The sequence below is a fragment of the Xiphophorus couchianus genome, chromosome 24 (assembly GCF_001444195.1).
Source record: "Xiphophorus couchianus chromosome 24, X_couchianus-1.0, whole genome shotgun sequence".
Lineage (NCBI taxonomy): Eukaryota > Metazoa > Chordata > Actinopteri > Cyprinodontiformes > Poeciliidae > Xiphophorus > Xiphophorus couchianus.
The window spans coordinates 17194645-17212837 of NC_040251.1; the positions used below are offsets into that span (position 1 = coordinate 17194645).

An 18193-nucleotide genomic window follows, 5' to 3' on the forward strand; every position below is an offset into this window, starting at 1 on the left:
CTATTTTGCAACTTGCATTTGTTATTGAACCAGGTAGGTTTTAGTGACTCGGGCGAGTCCCAAGGATGAGGTTTTAAATATGGGCTACCAGCAACCTAAAAACATTTTCCACCTCTTCCTCTCCAGAATCAAACATCACAGCTATTTTACAACCATCAAAGAACTTTAAGGTGACTCATTAACTGAATGTCCACAACATCTTTTAGATTTTCTTTATGCTAAATATTTTATTAGTAAGGCATTTTTGCAAGGGTCAGTACAGCTTAATTCAGTAGCAGAAATAATCAAATAAGTAAAATCAATCATCTAGTCTATCTTTCCCTACTGCTGATACTGAGAACTAAAAAAGGGAACCTTTGAGAGAGACGGACGGAGTTTGGCGCCTCGAACCCCAGACCTGGCACGATGATGAAGAAGGTGTTGCAACAGGAGGAAGATGTTGATCGATGAAGGCCAGGATCTCCGCAGGTCTGATGAGCCTCCTCTCCGCATGGATGCTGAGGTCACACAGGACTTGGTGCTGGCAGGAAAAAAGGCACCAGTTCTTCTTCCTTGTCTTTGTCTTCATCTTTGTCTTTGGGGTCTGAACCCAGCCGATGAGAGAAGTGCGATTCGAAGCCACAGATTGTGGGCCAGACGGGTTGGTCTCCATGTGCAGGACAGTCTCCGGCTCCGTGGCCCCGGCTCTTCTTCAGCTGCAGAGTTCTTTGTCCATCTCGATCTTGGCTCGAAGCTGCCCGGAGGATCCAACGAACGGTTCCTCTTTTGCACCCACCTTATATAGGGTTTATCCACCCCCCTGGTGCGCCTGCTGTCTGCTTAGACAGATGATCTCATATCCATCACTGTCTTACAGACATTTCCTGATGTCTGTGCCAATGTCTCAGGGTTGCTCAACCTCCTGTGTCCCTTGCCTGCACAACCTTTCACCTACTCTCTACCTCCAACATATCAGTGATGTTTAATTGCAGTTACACCTTTTTACACCATTTCAAGTTTAATGTCAAAATCACATTTATATCACATTTATTTTCTTTAGCTTCTCTGATTTAGCATTCATTTATAATTTTATAACCATAACTTATATCACATTTATTTTCTTCAGCTTCTCTGATCTATCATTCATTTATGATTTTATAACCATAACTTATTAATTATTCTTATTATAATCTTAATGTGAGTTATTACAGATGTTTTTCTGAAAAGAAACCAAGAATAATACATGATTCTAATTATTTACTACTAAAGTTACAGTTACTTGTTTTTCTTGTAGTTCCCACAAATATAAGTGTATTATTACAAGTAAACCAATATTCATATAAGTATTTTACTTTGAATCTTATCCAATTACTAATAATGTTTAGATTTAATTTTTTAAAACTTTCATGCTTTAAAATAGTCTCAGCTATTTTTATAAATCTGCAGGCTGGAAACTTCCTCTTTTTCCAGGAAACCTGCTTTTCTTGTTTCATGAATCTCTCTGACTGACTATGATTTCTTATGATTAGATAGAAAAAAGTAGAATTAAAGCAAAGTTTGCATGAGACAAAAACAACACACACAACCAGATTTATTTTATTGACACTTAAGTCTACTGTTGGGCCTTGATATCACTTGAGTGATTCATTTTAAAGATAACTTTATTTATTATTACTGTTAAACTAAAATCTCTAGCATGGGGAAGTGGGATGAGCTCGGATTTTCTTGACACCCCCTCCACGAGGTCAGACCTTTCACATGCTGGGAGTCCATCACCCTCCTGCAGTTCGCCGTCCTCATCCACTAGAAAGAGAAGAGGTTCGTCTGGGATGTGAAGATGCAGATTCTTCATCCTCAGTTGTCACAGAGGGCTCGGTGTAGTCATCAAAACTCCACTTCTCTTGACAATGGTCGGCTCTCTCTGGGTTCTCCGGCTTCCTCCCACAGTCCAAAAACATCACTGTCAGGTTAATTGGTCTCTAAATTCTCCCTAGGTGTGTGTGTGTGTGTGTGTGTGTGTGCATGGTTGTTTGTCCTGTCTGCCTTTGTGTTGCCCTGTGACAGACCGGTGACCTGTCCAGGTGACTCCGCCTGTCGCCAGGAACGTTAGCTGGAGAGACACCAGCACCTCCTGACCCCTCTAAAGGACAAAGGTGTTAGAAAATGGATGGATATTCAGTACTTTAAAATCTAATGGTCATCAAGTGTATTTTCATGTGAAAATGACCAAAACGTTATAGAAGTGTAAAAGTTCCAGAAATGATTAAAAACATCTCTGTGTGTAGTTTAAAAATGCTCATCGCAACATTAATTTTTTTTTTATTAGACAACATTTTAGTTTTCATTTTTCAAACTGGTCTTGTCATTTCTTATTGTTTTTTAGTAATTGTATCTTGTTTTTGTAAACGTTTGACCTCAAAGAAAGTAAATATCTCTAATTTCTCTAGCGTCCCTTTAAGAGTCCTCCAGTTGAGTTTGATCAGACCTCTAAAGGCTGACACGCGTTTTTACATACATTTTATGCATAGTTTGCAGACATTGCAAAGTTTAGTAATTTAGATTACAAAAACCCCTTTCTGATCAAGGTTTTTCTTGATTAGAAAAGCCTTTAATTTGAAAACCTCCACAGGAAGTGTAGCGTTCAGAGCGGCGTGTCTCCTGTAGTGATGGGATTTTCGGCTCCTTTTCGAGATGCGGCTCTAATGGCTCTTCTTACTGTGGAGAGCCGGCTCTTTCGGCTCCCAAACGGCTCCCCATATATATTTTTGACATTATTAATTAATTAATAGCTTAAACCTAATTTTATTATATTTTGCTTCATTATTGACATTGTTAAGCACTTATGATGAGTAAAAATGCAGCATAGCAATGCTATAGCAATACCGATGCGTGTGATGTCCGCATGTGGCTGTGCAGGTTGTTTGTCGAGCCTGCACGATAGGAAATGCTGACTTTGCACAGTCTGCACTCTGCCCTGGAGCTTGATGTACCATTAAAATGAGTCCAAATCTTGCTCCTTTTTCTGTCACTCATTTATTTTTTCCTATTCAGTTCTCACACTGACTCCCCTTCTTTCTGTGCTTCTTGACCACTGAGTGAGTGTCTACATAAACACCTGCCGACGAACGCTATACAGCTTGGCCAATTGCCTGCCGTTTCCACAAAAAAAGTGGAGATATTTTTTTTCAGTGTTTTCCAGCCACATTATTTATTGAAACTATGTGTGATTGGTCAGATGTGTGGAGCACACGCTTGACATGAGGGCAGTGGACCGACCGAGGGAAAAAAAAACTCTCCGCTCTGGCACTGGCAGAAGAGCAAAACGCGCAAGGAGAGGGAGAAGGAGGGGGAGAGACAGCGAGGCACCGCAGGACAAAAAAAACGATGTGGGGAAAAAGTATCGGCTCTGGCACTTGCAGAGCACAAGCACAACGACAGGGAGGCGGAGAGACAGCGATGTACTGTAGAAAAAAACCCGGCTCCCAAATAGGATCCTAAAACGGCTCCCATTGTGGAGCCGGTTCCAATCGTTCACTTCAAAGAGCCGGCTCTTAGAGCCGGATCGTTCGCGACCGCCACATCACTAGTCTCCTGCTCAGCGCTGTGCGTAAAGACGCACAGACCCTGCGCTGGTTAGCAGGAGGATTTTCTGCTGTTTATTTCTCTGCTTCCTGCGGCTGAGATGAGAAGTGACCCTCCAAACATCTGAGAGGATTTTATTTGGGGGGTTTTCTGTGAAGGACTCAGGATGTCTGGACGCAGCAGGTGGTTGATTGCGAGCTGGCAGACCTGCATCTGTGTGCTGCTGCTGGTGGCACAGATAAAATCTCAGCACGGAGGTAAGAGGATTTTAGGAAACTTTAGCCAACTAATCATTGAAATCCTACAAATGCATTGAAATTGTGAGGAAGGTGCTAAAATATTGAGGAAATGGTATTAAAAGGAATGTGTTGGGCTTCTTTTCTAATAAGTTTCATGGATGCAAAGAGAAGCTTTCCTAGCAGGAATGTGTCTGAGCTTGATGAAAGTGTCCAGACTTGCTTTTTGGGAGTTGAGGGCAAATCTTCTCCTCAGCTGTCAGAGACGCTGCCTGCTGTGTTTGAGTTGGATGTTACCTGGGCGCATCACATCGAACACTGACTGGCTCTGCTGATTTTAGCCTCTATTGTTTTTATTTTGCATCACTTTGGGTCCTTGTTTTGTCTTTATGTGGCAGGTTTTTATCTACTTGGAGTTTTTGGAGGCTTTTCTGTGGTTACAGGATCCATTTAAGATATATATCTTTATATGGTCATTTTGCGTCTCTTTGTGTTTGTGTGCCTTTTATGGATTGATATTTCCTTGGGCACATTTATCTCCATTTTCTATCTGCCTTCAGTTTTTGTTGCATATGAACGTGTAGCTGCCAGAAAATAATCTTAAAGTGTCATTTCTTTGCATACTTTTCATGTAGGTATATTTAATATCCTGTTTTTTGCCTGATCCTGCCTGACAAAACTCTTCAGATTAAATTTAGAAAGAAATTTGGAACCCCCAAACTCCAGTCACCCCAAAATAAATTTATTAAACTATGAATTTAATGTTTGTCACTGTGCACATGTCCAACAGTGCAAACAATGTAGGAAATATATACATTATAAGCATAAATATGGTGATATTTACATTATTTACAATATTAATCAGTTAAATTTCTATACACATCCAGACATAACCATTGTATAATTAGTGCATGTGAGCGTTCAGGGTGTTAATTGCTTTAGGGAAGAAGCTGTTTTTGAGTTTGTTTTTGTTTTTATGCGACTTTAGCGCCACATTTAAACTGCAACATTATACAAGATAGAATCGGTTGTATATAAACATTAAATGCACCTCAGATGCACCTGCATCCGTTGTAGGAAAGTAGGGGTGCACCAATTTATTGATTGGATGATTTCCTACATTTTTTAGTAATTGGTGATCGGCTGATGTGTACAGGTGAAGCTGATCTTCCTCCAAGATCTCATCTACCTCCCAGTTCATGTTGCATGTTTAAAGTTAACTCTGTTGCCAAATCAGCAACTTTCTTGCTATATTTAGCAACATTTCAGATTTTAAAAATTGGTATCGACCAAAATCGGAATCAACAGATGAGGCTTTTTAAAGATCGTCCAGAAAACTGCAACTGGTGCAGATGAACAAAAATCATGGATCAAGGTAGACACAAGCCAACAGATTAAAAACTCACCACCGCATGGTGTGTGTGAATGTGCATTAATGTATTTGTGGTTGTTGTAGAACAATGTGGCATCAATTAGAGGTAAGTGCAATGCCAACTCTCCCCAATCGCCTGGCAACTGCTGCCCAAAACGACCCGCCTGCAGGGTCTCCTTGGTATCCATTAGATACACACACACCACCAACAAAACTTTATTTCTACTTCTCCTTTTCTCTCTCAAGTTTTTTCCTCTTCCTTTACTTCTGTAATGTTCTGATAAAACATGCAAAGCTTCATCGTTTGTTTCTCAACGTACATTTTGCTCAATTGCTCGGCTAATTATTGCATGTTTGCTCGGTTTTCATAGTTTAGCTTGTAACATATTTCATTGCGGTTCCAGCTAATTGTGTTCCAGCAAAGCCTAAGAGATTTTTTCCCACATGCAAAAACTCACTGCTTTAGTTTAAACATGGCAACGTTTAATGACCATTGTTTCTCTGCAGCCTTCACCCAAAAATGTATTCTTGTGTTTCTTTGTGTCTTTTTGTGGTTAATTTCCAACTTTTGCCAGAAGTAGTTAATGTTTTAAGCACAATTTTATGTGTTGTGGTTGTTTTTTTAAATATTCAGTTCTTTCTTTGTTTTATTTTTGTCACCATAGATGTTTTTTTGATCATTTTATGCCAACTATTGTTGCTCCTTTACATTTTGTTTGTTATTTTGCAGATATTTACATTAAGTTTCAGCCTTTTTGTGGTGCAGTTTTTCTTTTAATGCATTTTTCTGTTTCATTTTATTGATCTTTTCAAAGAAAACCAAGTTAAACTAATTAAAGATCCTTGAAGAATCAGTGTAATTCTGTTACGTTATTAACATTTTCTGAGAACATTTTCAATTTTAAGAGCAAGGTGAATTTGCTCTTTTAAATCAAATTAAAAGTTCAGATTTTCCTTTCTCCAGGGCTCATCAGACCCTCCCAGTAAAACAGACACTCATCATCTTCATGGCCTAATTTTACCTGACAGCTTGTCTCTTCTGCAGACTACACACACACACACATATATATGTATACACACAAATATTATGCTGACATTCAGGCATGCCCACACATTCATGTCGAGACAAAGCCTCTCAATATGCAGAAGTGCTTTGCAAGCTTTACAGGAATTCACACATCAACTCAGAAACATTTCAGTGCATAAAAATGCAGGTTTTTGCAGAGTTTACAGGTTTCTATGAAGGTAAATAATCTATACAAAAAGATAAATGGAAGCATGATTGTTAAAATCCTCCAAATAAGGAAATGTTTTGCCTCTAGTCATAAAAAAAGCCTCATAAAACAGTCATTTACCATCTGGTTCTGTCGACAGAGTGGATCTCTACATCCTCCTTGTTTACGTTTGTTCCATTTAACTCCAGATTTACAGTTTTTAGCTCATAACGAGCAGAAGATGCTTCCCTTGGGTGGCCCAACGCCATGTTTTATGATATATTAGAGCTTATATATTAAAGCAGACGCAAGTGGGAGTAATAAAACTCTAAGCTCCATGGTGTGTATTCAGGGTGTAAAGAAAATACAGGGGGGTTTGTGGGATAATTGGAGCTGAGAATAGTAGTTTATTTATCCCGACTGGAGAGTCTATTACCTGCCTGAACACGAAGCCCTAATTTTCCGCCTGGGATTTACAGGAGAAAAGTTCTTGGCTAATATTTTGAGCTTTTAAAGGCTGAAAACAAAGAGAAGGGAGATTTTACGAAGGAAGCGAAGACTATAAAGAGTGAAGTTATACAGGAAATAATCGGTTATACAAACTTTAAATGCACTACAGATGAATGAATTATAATCCATGTGTGACATGTTTTCTTGGGTTTAATCTGTAAAGTTAATCACCTCCTACAATCCTGATCAGATTAGATTAGATGTTTATGTAAACCGAATGTTATTTTAATAGTTTGCTGATTTATGAAGCCATTTCTGTAGGAAGAATTAAATTTACTCTAACATTTTACTTTTTTTGCTCATATAATCAGATCCCACGTTTTGATTGGCTGTATAAAGTTTTAAAAATGTTCAGTTTATTTAAAGATGAGTACTTTTGAGCAGTCAGTATCTTACCTCCAGTTAATAACCTCACAATTAAATTCTAATTTTGATTCTTTGGACCACAATTCAATTTGATATCAGTTTGATTCAATAAATACTGATTTAATAATAAGTAGTATAAAAAAAATTATTGGATTATCTATTAATAATTTTATGTATTACTTATTTTTTTAATTAAGAGCCAGATTATTTCACTGTGTATGGCAGTAAAAACTAGAACAATAACACTTAGTCTATGTAAACATAAATTATTTCTTGTTTCTCCTAAAAATTATAAATTGATTTGTATAGATGGAGGTAAATTTGCTTCATTATTATTCAAACAAAAACTAATTTTAATTAAAAATATGTAAAAAATTATCAAAATGTTTAGAATAGACATTTGTAAACATTTTTTGTCTACAATATAAAGTTTTTTTTATTCAAATCACTTCCTTTTTCTAATGAAGAGAAAAAGTTAATTTGCAAAACTAATTTTTATTTGCAGTCACAATGAAATTGTAACAGAAGTTATTGTGCTAAACAATAATGTTGTTCTGAGACCATTTTCAAGTAATATTATGCTAATAACATAATAACACATTTTGAAAAATCAGTAAACTTTAAATTCTAATAAACCTTTATAGAGATATGTTAATTATCCAAAATAAATGAACAAAATGACACATAAAATGAATTATTAAGTCTATGTGAACAAAATAGTCCTTCAAAAACAAGGGCAAGTTGAAACAAAAGCTGTGAGAAAAGAGAAAAGTAATAAATCACGACTCAATGATTTATTGATTATTTGCTTAACGATTCTCAAACTTTTAGTTTTGAAGCTCTCTCATTCTGCTTTTGAGTTAAAAATATATATTTGGAAAGTTCAAGAAGATGATTTAACTTGTAGTTTTTATAGATATGCTTGTGTATGCAGCGTTTGGACAGGTTGACTAAATAGTGAAAGCTTGGCCTCTTAAAACAAACTCGCGGCGTCTCTTGTGCTCCACATCACCTCAGGGACTTTTCCCATCTGCAGTTTACTCCCAGTTTTGTGTAATTGCAGCTTTTATCCCAAGCGTGTCTCGCATGCAGCTTCGTTTGCCTCCTGCGGTTGATTAGCCCTGCAGACTGCAACCAGCGAAACTTCAAAGTCTCCCCAGTGCAGCTGGGGGTGTTTTCTACCTGCTGCAAGATGTTAAAGTGTTGCAGCAGAGGTGTGACCTCATGCAGAGGGGGTGACAGGATGTTTGGTTTTACATCTTTCATCTTTCCATGTACAGTCCGTGTGAAGGTCCGCGCTGGCCGTTCTGATCTCAGCTAATGGGGGAATGTTGTTTTTCCAGCTGCAGAACTCGTGACGATGGTGGCTGAGGTTTCTGCTCTCACCTGCTTCGCTCCTTCAGATCTAATCATCAGAAATCCACATGCAGCATACGGCTTCATGCTAAATTTAGCTTAATTCAATAGCTGGGACACCTGGGTAGAGATTTAAATGTTTGGACTTAGCAGATGTTTCAAGCTGTCTGAAATCTGACACAATTGGTGCATGCTTCTAACCAAAATATAACCTAGAATATTTAGAGAATTATTAGAAATGAATGTGGTTTCAATCTAAAACAATCAAAGAAGTAAAACAGTGAAAAAATACTTTCAAATATAAAATAAATTCTATGTTACAGAGAGATTAGTATTATTATTTCCTGTGAAATTAAAGCTTTTGTACATTTGTACAAAATAAGGAAGATAATTTCTCTCTCAAACTGTTTTCTGTTTTGTTGTTCGTAAATAAATAAGAAGGCAAAAATATGAGCCAGATAAGCCAATAAGAAAAAGGCTTAGCGGAAATTACAAAATAAGAATGGTGTTTTGTTGTATCTTAACACTTTTAATCATGCAAAATTCACCTTTTTAATCCTCTAAATACATTTTATTAAGCACTTAGAGTCTCCAGCATTACAGAAAAGTTTAATTTAGTCGGGCCTAATGCTTGGTAGATATTCTGTTCCACCATTTTTATTTCTTAAATCCAGGTTCAAGGATGGATACATCAAAATATTCCTGCATCAGAACCTCTTTGAATTGTCTGGTTAAATTTGAACTTTATTCCCTTATCAGTGGGGAAAGTCCACATTTTCTTTACTGTATGACTGTTTTTTGCTACAGAACGAACTTTCTGAACTGAAACGTTCTCTCGTCTGTAATTATTCTGTTTTATGACTCAGCGTTAACATCATGGGGGTCATAATCAGTCCTCGACCTACAGGAATTTAAACCTGCAGCAGCAGCAAGGCCTCACGCTCACGTCGCCTGAAGCTCCTGCAGCTGAAATGCTGCTGAGTTCAGATAATAGTTTCACTTCTAACCACCGAGAAAAGCTTCAAAGTTACTTTTCATTTTCCTCTGCCACTCATTTCATTAAGAGCTTTTAATTTATTTTCCTGAAAACAGAGCACTTTCTAAAACAGACGCCCTCATTCAGCGGCTCAAACAAGGGGCTGACTGTCTGCAGTCGGCTGTGAATGCAGCGCCCGCGGCTGCATGAGGGAATTAAAATGTCTTGCAGCCTCTTGTTGCTTTTGTTCACGCCAACATCCTACAGGATTGTTATGGGTGCTGATTTCTGAGTTTCTGCCAAAGTAGCCTTGAGGGAAACTTTCTTCTACTTTGCCTGCTTGGCTTTGTAGATGATTCCAGTTATCTGATAGTGGGAAAGCACCATGTGGATCAAATGGAAGCCTGACTAAACTGAGAGGCGAGGAAAGGAGGGGATTAATTAGAGAAGCAGCCAATGGTAACTCTGGAGGAGCTGCAGAATCAACAAACCAGTACTGCACATCATTTTACTGTTAGAAAAAAACAAAATAATCACCAAATACTACATTTCTACCAACATTTCTGCCCAAATTTCAATAACAAATAGAAACTATAATGTTAAAATCAGATTTCTGTTCATCCAGTGCTTTTATTTTGACATTAAATCAGTAATAAATGGAGTTTAACAGTGAGCTAAGACTCTGCTGCCATCTGCTGGTTGTTGTGGTGTATGGCTGCATCAGCATGTGTGAAAAATATGAATCTTTTTATCCTGCTTTCTGCTTGTAGTTTGGACTTTATATGAATTACTGTTTGCATATAATAATTAATATTGTTTTATGCATTTCCACACTTACTTAATACGTTAAATGTAAAAATTTTAAAGGTCCTGCTGCAGTTTCTCAGCTCTATCATGTTATCAGGTTTCAGACACAGTTCACATGCTCAGATGTGTTATTGTCCACCAGAAAACACTCCTGATGAAACACATCTGCTCCTGTGCAACTAATAGTGGGGAAAAAACACAGCAGAGAGTAAAAAGCTGAACTTTATATGGCTTAGTTGCCTGGAGCAACAGCAGACAGTGATCAGAACTGGTGGGTGATGATGTTCCGGGTCATAAATCTGGAATGTTAAGTCAGCATTTGGGATCATGTTATCAGACAGAAATGGATGGTGATGTGGTTTTATTAGTTTCTAAAGCTTTTGATGTGTTTGTTCTGCCTCACAGACAGGAGGAGAATAATGAGAAGGGAAACGAGAGAAACAGGAAGCTGCTGTGACTTATTAAGATAATTGCTGCAAAACTCTAAGTCACTTCATGTTCAGTTGATATTCAGTTCTGGGTAATACAGTAATACACACAATAAAAAAGCTTTTTTCAGCTTTCTTTTGACACTGAAGTAAAATCCGACCAAACTTCTCGTGTTTTAGGTCAGTTAGATTGCTAAATACCACAATAATAAAATAAAGAAAATGTGTCAGAGGTTTACTTATTTAGCGATGTCTACATACATGTTCTCTGTTGAACACAGTGTCGAATTAAAGTTATATTTTGAACATTTTACTTATTAAGAGACAACACTGCTTTGAGGGTTTTCCCACACCTAATACTCCAGTAGACTCGGTTCAATTTGCAACCAAAATAGCAACATTTGTTACATGTTAAGCTGCTGCAGCTCACTTTCACTCTGCACTGACAATAATGAACTAAACTCTGAAAGCCTGTTCCCCTCCTCACCTGTGGGGGCGCTGCAACGAGAACAAATGGTGGAAACAACAGGAAAATCTCTGAAGACACTCAGCGCAACTTCCTTCTTTGCAAAATGTAAGCAGAAATGGATTTTAGTGGTTATTTGTCTGTGGCAAAGTTCCACGAGCCGTTTGTCTCGCTAAACTTTGTTTAGGTTGCATTTACCCAGAATGCAGAATTTACTTATTTATTTATTAAGTAAATAATTAACTAATTATTTACTTAAAGGTTTGTTTTAAGTAAATAATTACTTAATATTGATGAGTTCCATTGGCAGATAAATTAACTTGTAACATGGGAAAAATGTCTTGTTGTAAGTGAAATAATCTAGCAATGCAACAAGTTCTTTTTCATCAATATTAAAGAATTATTTACCTAAAACAAAACAAGCCTCTATCTCTTGCTGAAAGGCAACTTGTGAAATAATTTTGACTTATTTCAAATGTGTCAAGAAATGAGACCAAAATGACTTTTGTGTTTTTGCAGTGAGAGCGTTCAGCACATCTGCTAACAGCAACATTGTCTGAATAAACGAGTGTGCCACGCAGTTTTGGGTGTGTGAGGTCCAGCAGCTGGAATGTGGAACAGCTGGACGTCCCGCTTGGCAGACGACATGGACCCTATGACGATGAGGAGGAAGAGGAAGATGCCTGCTTCTCTTATCTGTGAGAACCTGGAAGTCTGGGGATTTTCACAGTGAGATGTCAGCTGCTGCCTCTCATTCATCACTCCGTGCTGCTGCTGTGTTTCTGTCCAGCTGTGCTGCTCATCACATTTCAACCAGAACATAAACGGACTTCTTCTGCGTTCGTTGTTCTGGTGGAAAAACGAGCAGCGAAGCTCAAGTCTGGGCTGTTTAGCCGAACCATGCCCTCCTATTTGATTCACTTCTCGTCGGCTGCAGCTCATTTGTTTTCTGTCGCAACACGTGGAGAGTTTTCTCACAGCGTCATCTAATTTGTCAGCTGCAGCTCTCATTTTTCCACAGGATTTTCCTGCTTTTTCCCACAGTCTGGTGGCAGGAGACATTTCCTTTTAAAGAAATACTTAAAAAAACATATTTACTTAGAAAACACACAATAATTATTATTTTATAAATGAATACTCCTAAAATGTTACTAATACATTGCATATTTGCATATATTTTTGGTTGAATCATTGCATGTTTGGACAATTTTTCCCTCTGGCATCGGCGGCTGTGCAGTGATGATGTGTAACCATGGCAACAAGGTATTGTTTTTACACCTGATCAGAAACCCAGAGGAAGTTCAAACCATCTCTTCAAACCAAATTGTTTTTGGAGGATTTTATTGAAAAGCATCAAGTTGAAAATATAAAAACATGCCACACTTTTTAGATTTTTGCAGAAACTTCTTTCTCTTGTATCAAATCCCAACAAAATACATGAAGGTTTATAGATAGAATTTGGAGAAATATCAAACGTTTTTGCAGAAATGTCAGATTACATTATTACAAGTCATTTCTCTTCTTTCACAAGCATTTCCTCTGCCCTGCTTTGCGTACCAGTCTGGAATAATACGACAAAATGAGTTTTGGGTCTGAAAATATGAATTTAATCTGAATATTTCAAGTTATTTCTGCAGATTGGGGGAGCCAGCTGTTTAGTCATTCAGGGAGGAGTTGGGGAAACTTTCTGTCATCACATCTCAGGTCTCCCCCTTTGGCCTGTTCACTGGGAGGGTCTCTGAGCGGTTTATGTTTGAGCTGCCATACAGCGGACGCTCAGTGAGCCCCGGTCAGCCTGGATTTAACTGCTGAGCGTCTGGCTAACAGGTGGCGTTCAGGGGAAACAGTGGAGCTCTGTGCTGAAGGGAAACAGCAGCAGCAGCATGTCGGGGATCCAGATGTGGTCACTTCTCCTGGTTCTCTGTGCTGGCAGCTTGGAGGCTTGGTGGTTTTCCAAACAACCTCAGGCTACAACATTAAGCCTAACCACAGAAGGAGCCACCACTCCCAGTGGGGTGTTGGTGACAGAAGGGACGGAGGATGGGAAAATATCGCAGGTTGGGGAGGAAATCCTTAAAGTGGCAACAGGAATACGTCAGGTTGTCGACAACTGGGATGCGACTACAACCGCCTGGACTACCAGTGGAGGCCTGACAGGGACGGTGGAGGCAGCAAAGCCCAACAGTACAGATGAAAAAGGCAGGTTGAGAGGGGCGAGGGTGGAGCAGGGGGTTGGGGAAGGGGATCGGTTTTGGTCCGGCGTTGACACCACTTCACCTTGCTTCCCTGTCCCCTCTGATTGGCCGATATGCAAACAGCCAAATGTTTTCTCGCTGCCAAACTTTTTCAACCACACTTCCGTGGAGGAGGTGGATGCTGTCCTGCGGGAGTGGGTGTGGCTTGTGAGGGCGGGGTGTCACCGCGACACAGAGCGGTTCCTCTGCCTCCTGCTGGCACCCAGGTCCCCGGTTCCCGCTGCACCTCTTCCCTGTCGCGGCTTCTGCCACGTGATGCAGGACAGCTGCTGGGCGTCCCTGGAAAACGGGCGTCTCCCGGTGGACTGTCACTTCCTGCCGGAAACAGAGCAGGAGTACGAGAGTCCTGTGTGTGCAGCTGTTGGTAGCAGGACAGGTAACCCGGTGGATTGAAATGTATCCTGAGTGCCGATACATATCAGATCTGGTAAACGTTGTTTGTGTCTGTAGTTTTAAATGTCTTTACACGTTTTGGCTAGACGTGTCCAACATGAAGCAACTTAAGTTAATATGTTATATTTTAAATCAGGGGTGTCAAACTCATTTTTATTTTGGGCCAATGTCTTAATAAAACCCATTAACAAACTGTTTGAATATTAATAAATAGATTTCTCTGTTTTCTCAAAATTAAACAATGATGAATTTTACAATATTTACGCCTGAGTTTAAATGTAACTTTTGTTATTTGCCATATCAATCACTTAACATCAAGTAAGGATGAGGCATCAGTCTCGTAAAAGTAAGAAATACTGCCACCTGCAGGTCGGAGTTGGTAGTCACTTAAATCCAAAGTCTTCGACTATTTTTGTGTAAAATTTGCAATAAAATAAAAAAACTAAACTGTCCATATTGTCAGGATTATTTCTACTATTTTAGCATCGATACATATCAATAAATTAGTAAATGTAGCTGCTGGTTGCAGTTTAGTGATACAAATCACGTTTTTTGATTTGTGTCCTAGAGAATGAAACAAAATGAAACAGTACAATAGTATGAAATTGTTTGACTTTTCTGAGTTACCTGACGTCTTATTTACTGCGATTCTGGTTACTCAAGATAAACAAAATCCCCTTTTATGCTTAAAACAAGTCGTATTGTAAAGAAATAATTTAAAGGCTTTTCTTCTTTTCTGTAAAATCCAAATGGATGTAATGCTAAAAAAACTCTTTTTTGTGTTTTAGTCTTCATAAACTTAGCAGTGCCAGGTTGTCAGCTAATTTTCAGGGTTAACCTCTGAACTGTGCTCCATAAAACTGTCAGTATGTTTTCCCATAGGAACAGTTCGTACAAATGTCCCAAATTTAATGGACAGATGTTCCAGGTTCATATTTATACAACTTTTTCTATATTGCAAAGTAAAAATTATAGTTTTATGGGTTTTAAACTTGAAACACATGCAAAGAATCAACCTAAATTGATCAAAATGTGGAAGAAATGAAGGAGTTCAGGTCTTTTTCTTTTCCTTCTCACTCTTAATGATCAACTTTTGCTTGATTTGTCCTCTGCACATCCCCAAACCACCTCAACTACAAAGTTTGTCTCAAATTACTGAACCGGAGCTGTCTATTCTCTCACTCCTAGTGAAAACTCAACATCTCCTCCAGTCTTAATGATATATAGCCATGGATATATATGTCTATATATAATAGCAGGTCTCACTGCCAACTTGTACACCTTCACTTTCTCTTGCAGCCTCTTGTCACAAATCATTCCTGACACTTCCCGATGGTTTGGATAGTTGACCCTGAGTACTTAAACTCATTCATCTTCAAACCATTTACTCCCTGGAGTTTGTTCTCACACATGTATTATGTGTTACTGTCACCCACTTTCATTCTTTTCTCCTCATGTCTCCTGACCTTCTTATTCCTGATCCATAAAAATCACAATGTCATCTGCAGACATCGTAATTCATGATTATTATCAGCTAATGTGGCTAATAACAATATGAGTAAGAATTAATTATCGGTGGGCCCAGACCAAAGCTAATAATTTGAGTAATAACTATTTATAACCAGTAGAAACCAGCGACTGTAGTTGATTACCAAAGAAAATATGCAAAGTTACCAAAATCGCAGAATCTGAACAGGTTACCTGGAGATCAGAACCATTTAATCACTGGCAGATTTAATGAAGACCATGGATGCTACAGTGTGGGAGTTAATGCATATTAAGGGCTATTAGGCATTTAAACTATTAAAATCAAAATAGGAATGAAAACAAAACATTGTTGCAACCCACTAGAAAGCACTACAGAATTTGTTTTGGCACATATTCAGACTTTTCTATCATTTTTGTGTAATAATTTAGATTTTCATTGGATTATCAGTAATAAAATTGTGGTTTTGTTTTTTTTTGTTCAGTATCAGTGAGTCAGATGGGTTTTCCCCCATCCCAGTCCTCCGTTTCTGTTCTGGTTTATATCTCCTCTTCATTGTGCTGACTTCTAATCAGTTACTGGGATCTGCTCCTTTCCATAATCCCAGAGAGGGAAAGTCAGTGAGGTCATTGCTGTGGGAGAAACCTTTTTGGGTAGGGGTGGAAGCTGCAGATGACATTTCTGATGGATGCTGTGGGTGGGAAATAGTTTTTTTCTTGGGGAAGACTGCATATATTGTGTCCTTGGTTTGGGAGAGAGCAACAATGTCGAGGTTGGAAAAAAGAGAAGCCTTGTCGCTGGTGTGACACAAGGCAGTTTGCGGCTTCTGCCAGGGGTCAAAGGGCAGAGCCAGTCGCCTACCCTTTGAAACCAGAAACACTTGCAGTAAATGAGTGTTGGGCAGATAATTAGGAGATGAGCAGGCTGATCGTGTGATGCTGTCTGAAAAAGGGTTTTATTGAAGCTTGGAATTGGCCTCTATGAACTTAAAGTGATATCAGCTGAAACATTTTCTTATACTTGGATACTTTTTAAAGTCTCTACAAATTACCCTAATGTATTTTTGGACTACTTAAAGGAGGTAGTAAATCCAATTTTTCAGAAATTAACCTAATTTCCTGAACATGCTTGCAGCACCAAAATACTCCTGAATAAAGTTTCTGCTGCACTTTTCAACAAAGCTGGTTTCAGAAGATATTCTCAGACACCCAAAGCCAATTCTCTCCTCTTTTCTGCTTCTTGTAGGACTAATGAAGGTGATTGTAAAGATGATGATAAGATCTAGGAACGTGTAAGAATACCTACTGGAGGTGTAATGATACAAGACATGAGAATGAGATTATATTTTAAAATCATGTTAAAGGAAACTTGAGACACAATTTATGCTGCAAAATGACTTTGTTTAGCTTGTTTGTTGAGCTTTCAAAGCTTAGATATTGTTTGTTCATTGTTTCTATTGGAGAAACAAAAGTCTGTGAACAAATTATTTAAGAGAAACTTTTATTTCAACTTCATCAGGCAAAGTCATGCTAACCGTAACTGGCTAGTGCTTGATGTCGGCTACCAACATCATTGTTCTGCTGGGTCATGATGTCACTTCCTGGCTATGTTATTGTTTTGTTTTAATACTAAATGAGTGACCGATAATCTGGGAGGAAAATTGCAGTATTTCCAAGCTCCTAAAGAAATCTTGACATTCTGATTTATGTTGTGGTCAAATTGTTTTCTTTCCAAAGGTTTTGTGAATATTGTTGGCGATACATGTCTTGGTATATTTCTTGAAATATAATTACTTTTAAAAAATAAATCTGATGGGCTCTGTCATCGTTGGGTTTTGCAGCAGGATAGTGATTCAAAATGTACAGTCAAGTTGACACAAACAAGAGTTTGAGGGCATAAAATCAACCTTCTTCAATGCCCATGTCAGTCTACAGACTTAATTTCACCTGTGAGGTGAGCTGAAGAGAAAAGAGCATCAGAGGATTGGTCAAAGATTGCTCCTTCCTCTACATCAGCGGTCTCAAACTGTTGCGGTCGTCTGCAACTTTTAGATGTCGCTCTGCTTCAGCACAACTGGCTCTAATATTACCTCATATGTTGAACTCTGCAGAGCTTAACTGCATGCTGGTCAGGAAGTTTAGCTGTTTAATTCAAGTGTGGACTCTTGCCCTCCAGCAGTTTGAGCCTTTTGCTCTGCAATGTATGCATGTCGTTTAATATTATAGTGGAAGGCAAAGAGTTGTCCTATTGGAAATAGTGAGAGCTTTTTCATTAATTACATGCTTCAACGTCTTGTTTCTTTGCTTGGACCAAATTCTTGGCTTAAAAGTATATTTTTAAACCATGAAACTTCACAGTAACTACCTATCAGTGGGTTGGTTAACAGGTTGGTCTCCAGAGGACAGAACTACAGATGAGCAGCAGGTTAGCGAAAATGTTTGTCTCTCGCTGACTGTGTGAACGCCAGTATTCGGTTTCAGGTTATTTGAGGATAAAGGGTATGATTTAGCACAGTGTGTCATTATGTGGTCAGATTAGCATCACTCTGCTGGGTTTGTTCGGCCTAATAAGACAGGCAGCTTTTACAATTAGGTGAAATTCAGTCCTGGCTGGAAATAGTACTTACAAAGATTACGCACAATGATTCTTTTTTTTTTTTTCTACCAATGAAGACATTTTAGGTCAAGAAGAAAGTTAACTAGTCTTTCTGAAGCCATTTATGTTTTGTATCTGTAACAATTTAAGGTTTAAGTAGTAAATCTTTGCC

At 38.5% G+C, this 18193-nt stretch overlaps 2 protein-coding genes across 6 annotated transcripts in view; one reads left to right on the forward strand and one right to left on the reverse strand.

The window, feature by feature from the left end:
* The window catches only part of LOC114140903 (uncharacterized), a 1158965-nt gene that overhangs the window by 992413 nt on the left and 148359 nt on the right, over window positions 1–18193 (reverse strand).
* The window catches only part of LOC114140904 (collagen alpha-1(XVIII) chain-like), a 35869-nt gene continuing 21246 nt past the window's right edge, over window positions 3571–18193 (forward strand). For 2 of the 5 annotated variants that reach the window (XM_028011201.1, XM_028011202.1), the window contains exon 1: window positions 12829–13491. In XM_028011201.1, the coding sequence (XP_027867002.1) occupies window positions 13176–13491 (316 nt within the window). In that variant the 5' untranslated portion in view covers window positions 12829–13175. The other 3 variants (XM_028011206.1, XM_028011204.1, XM_028011205.1) reach the window with 3 other exon arrangements.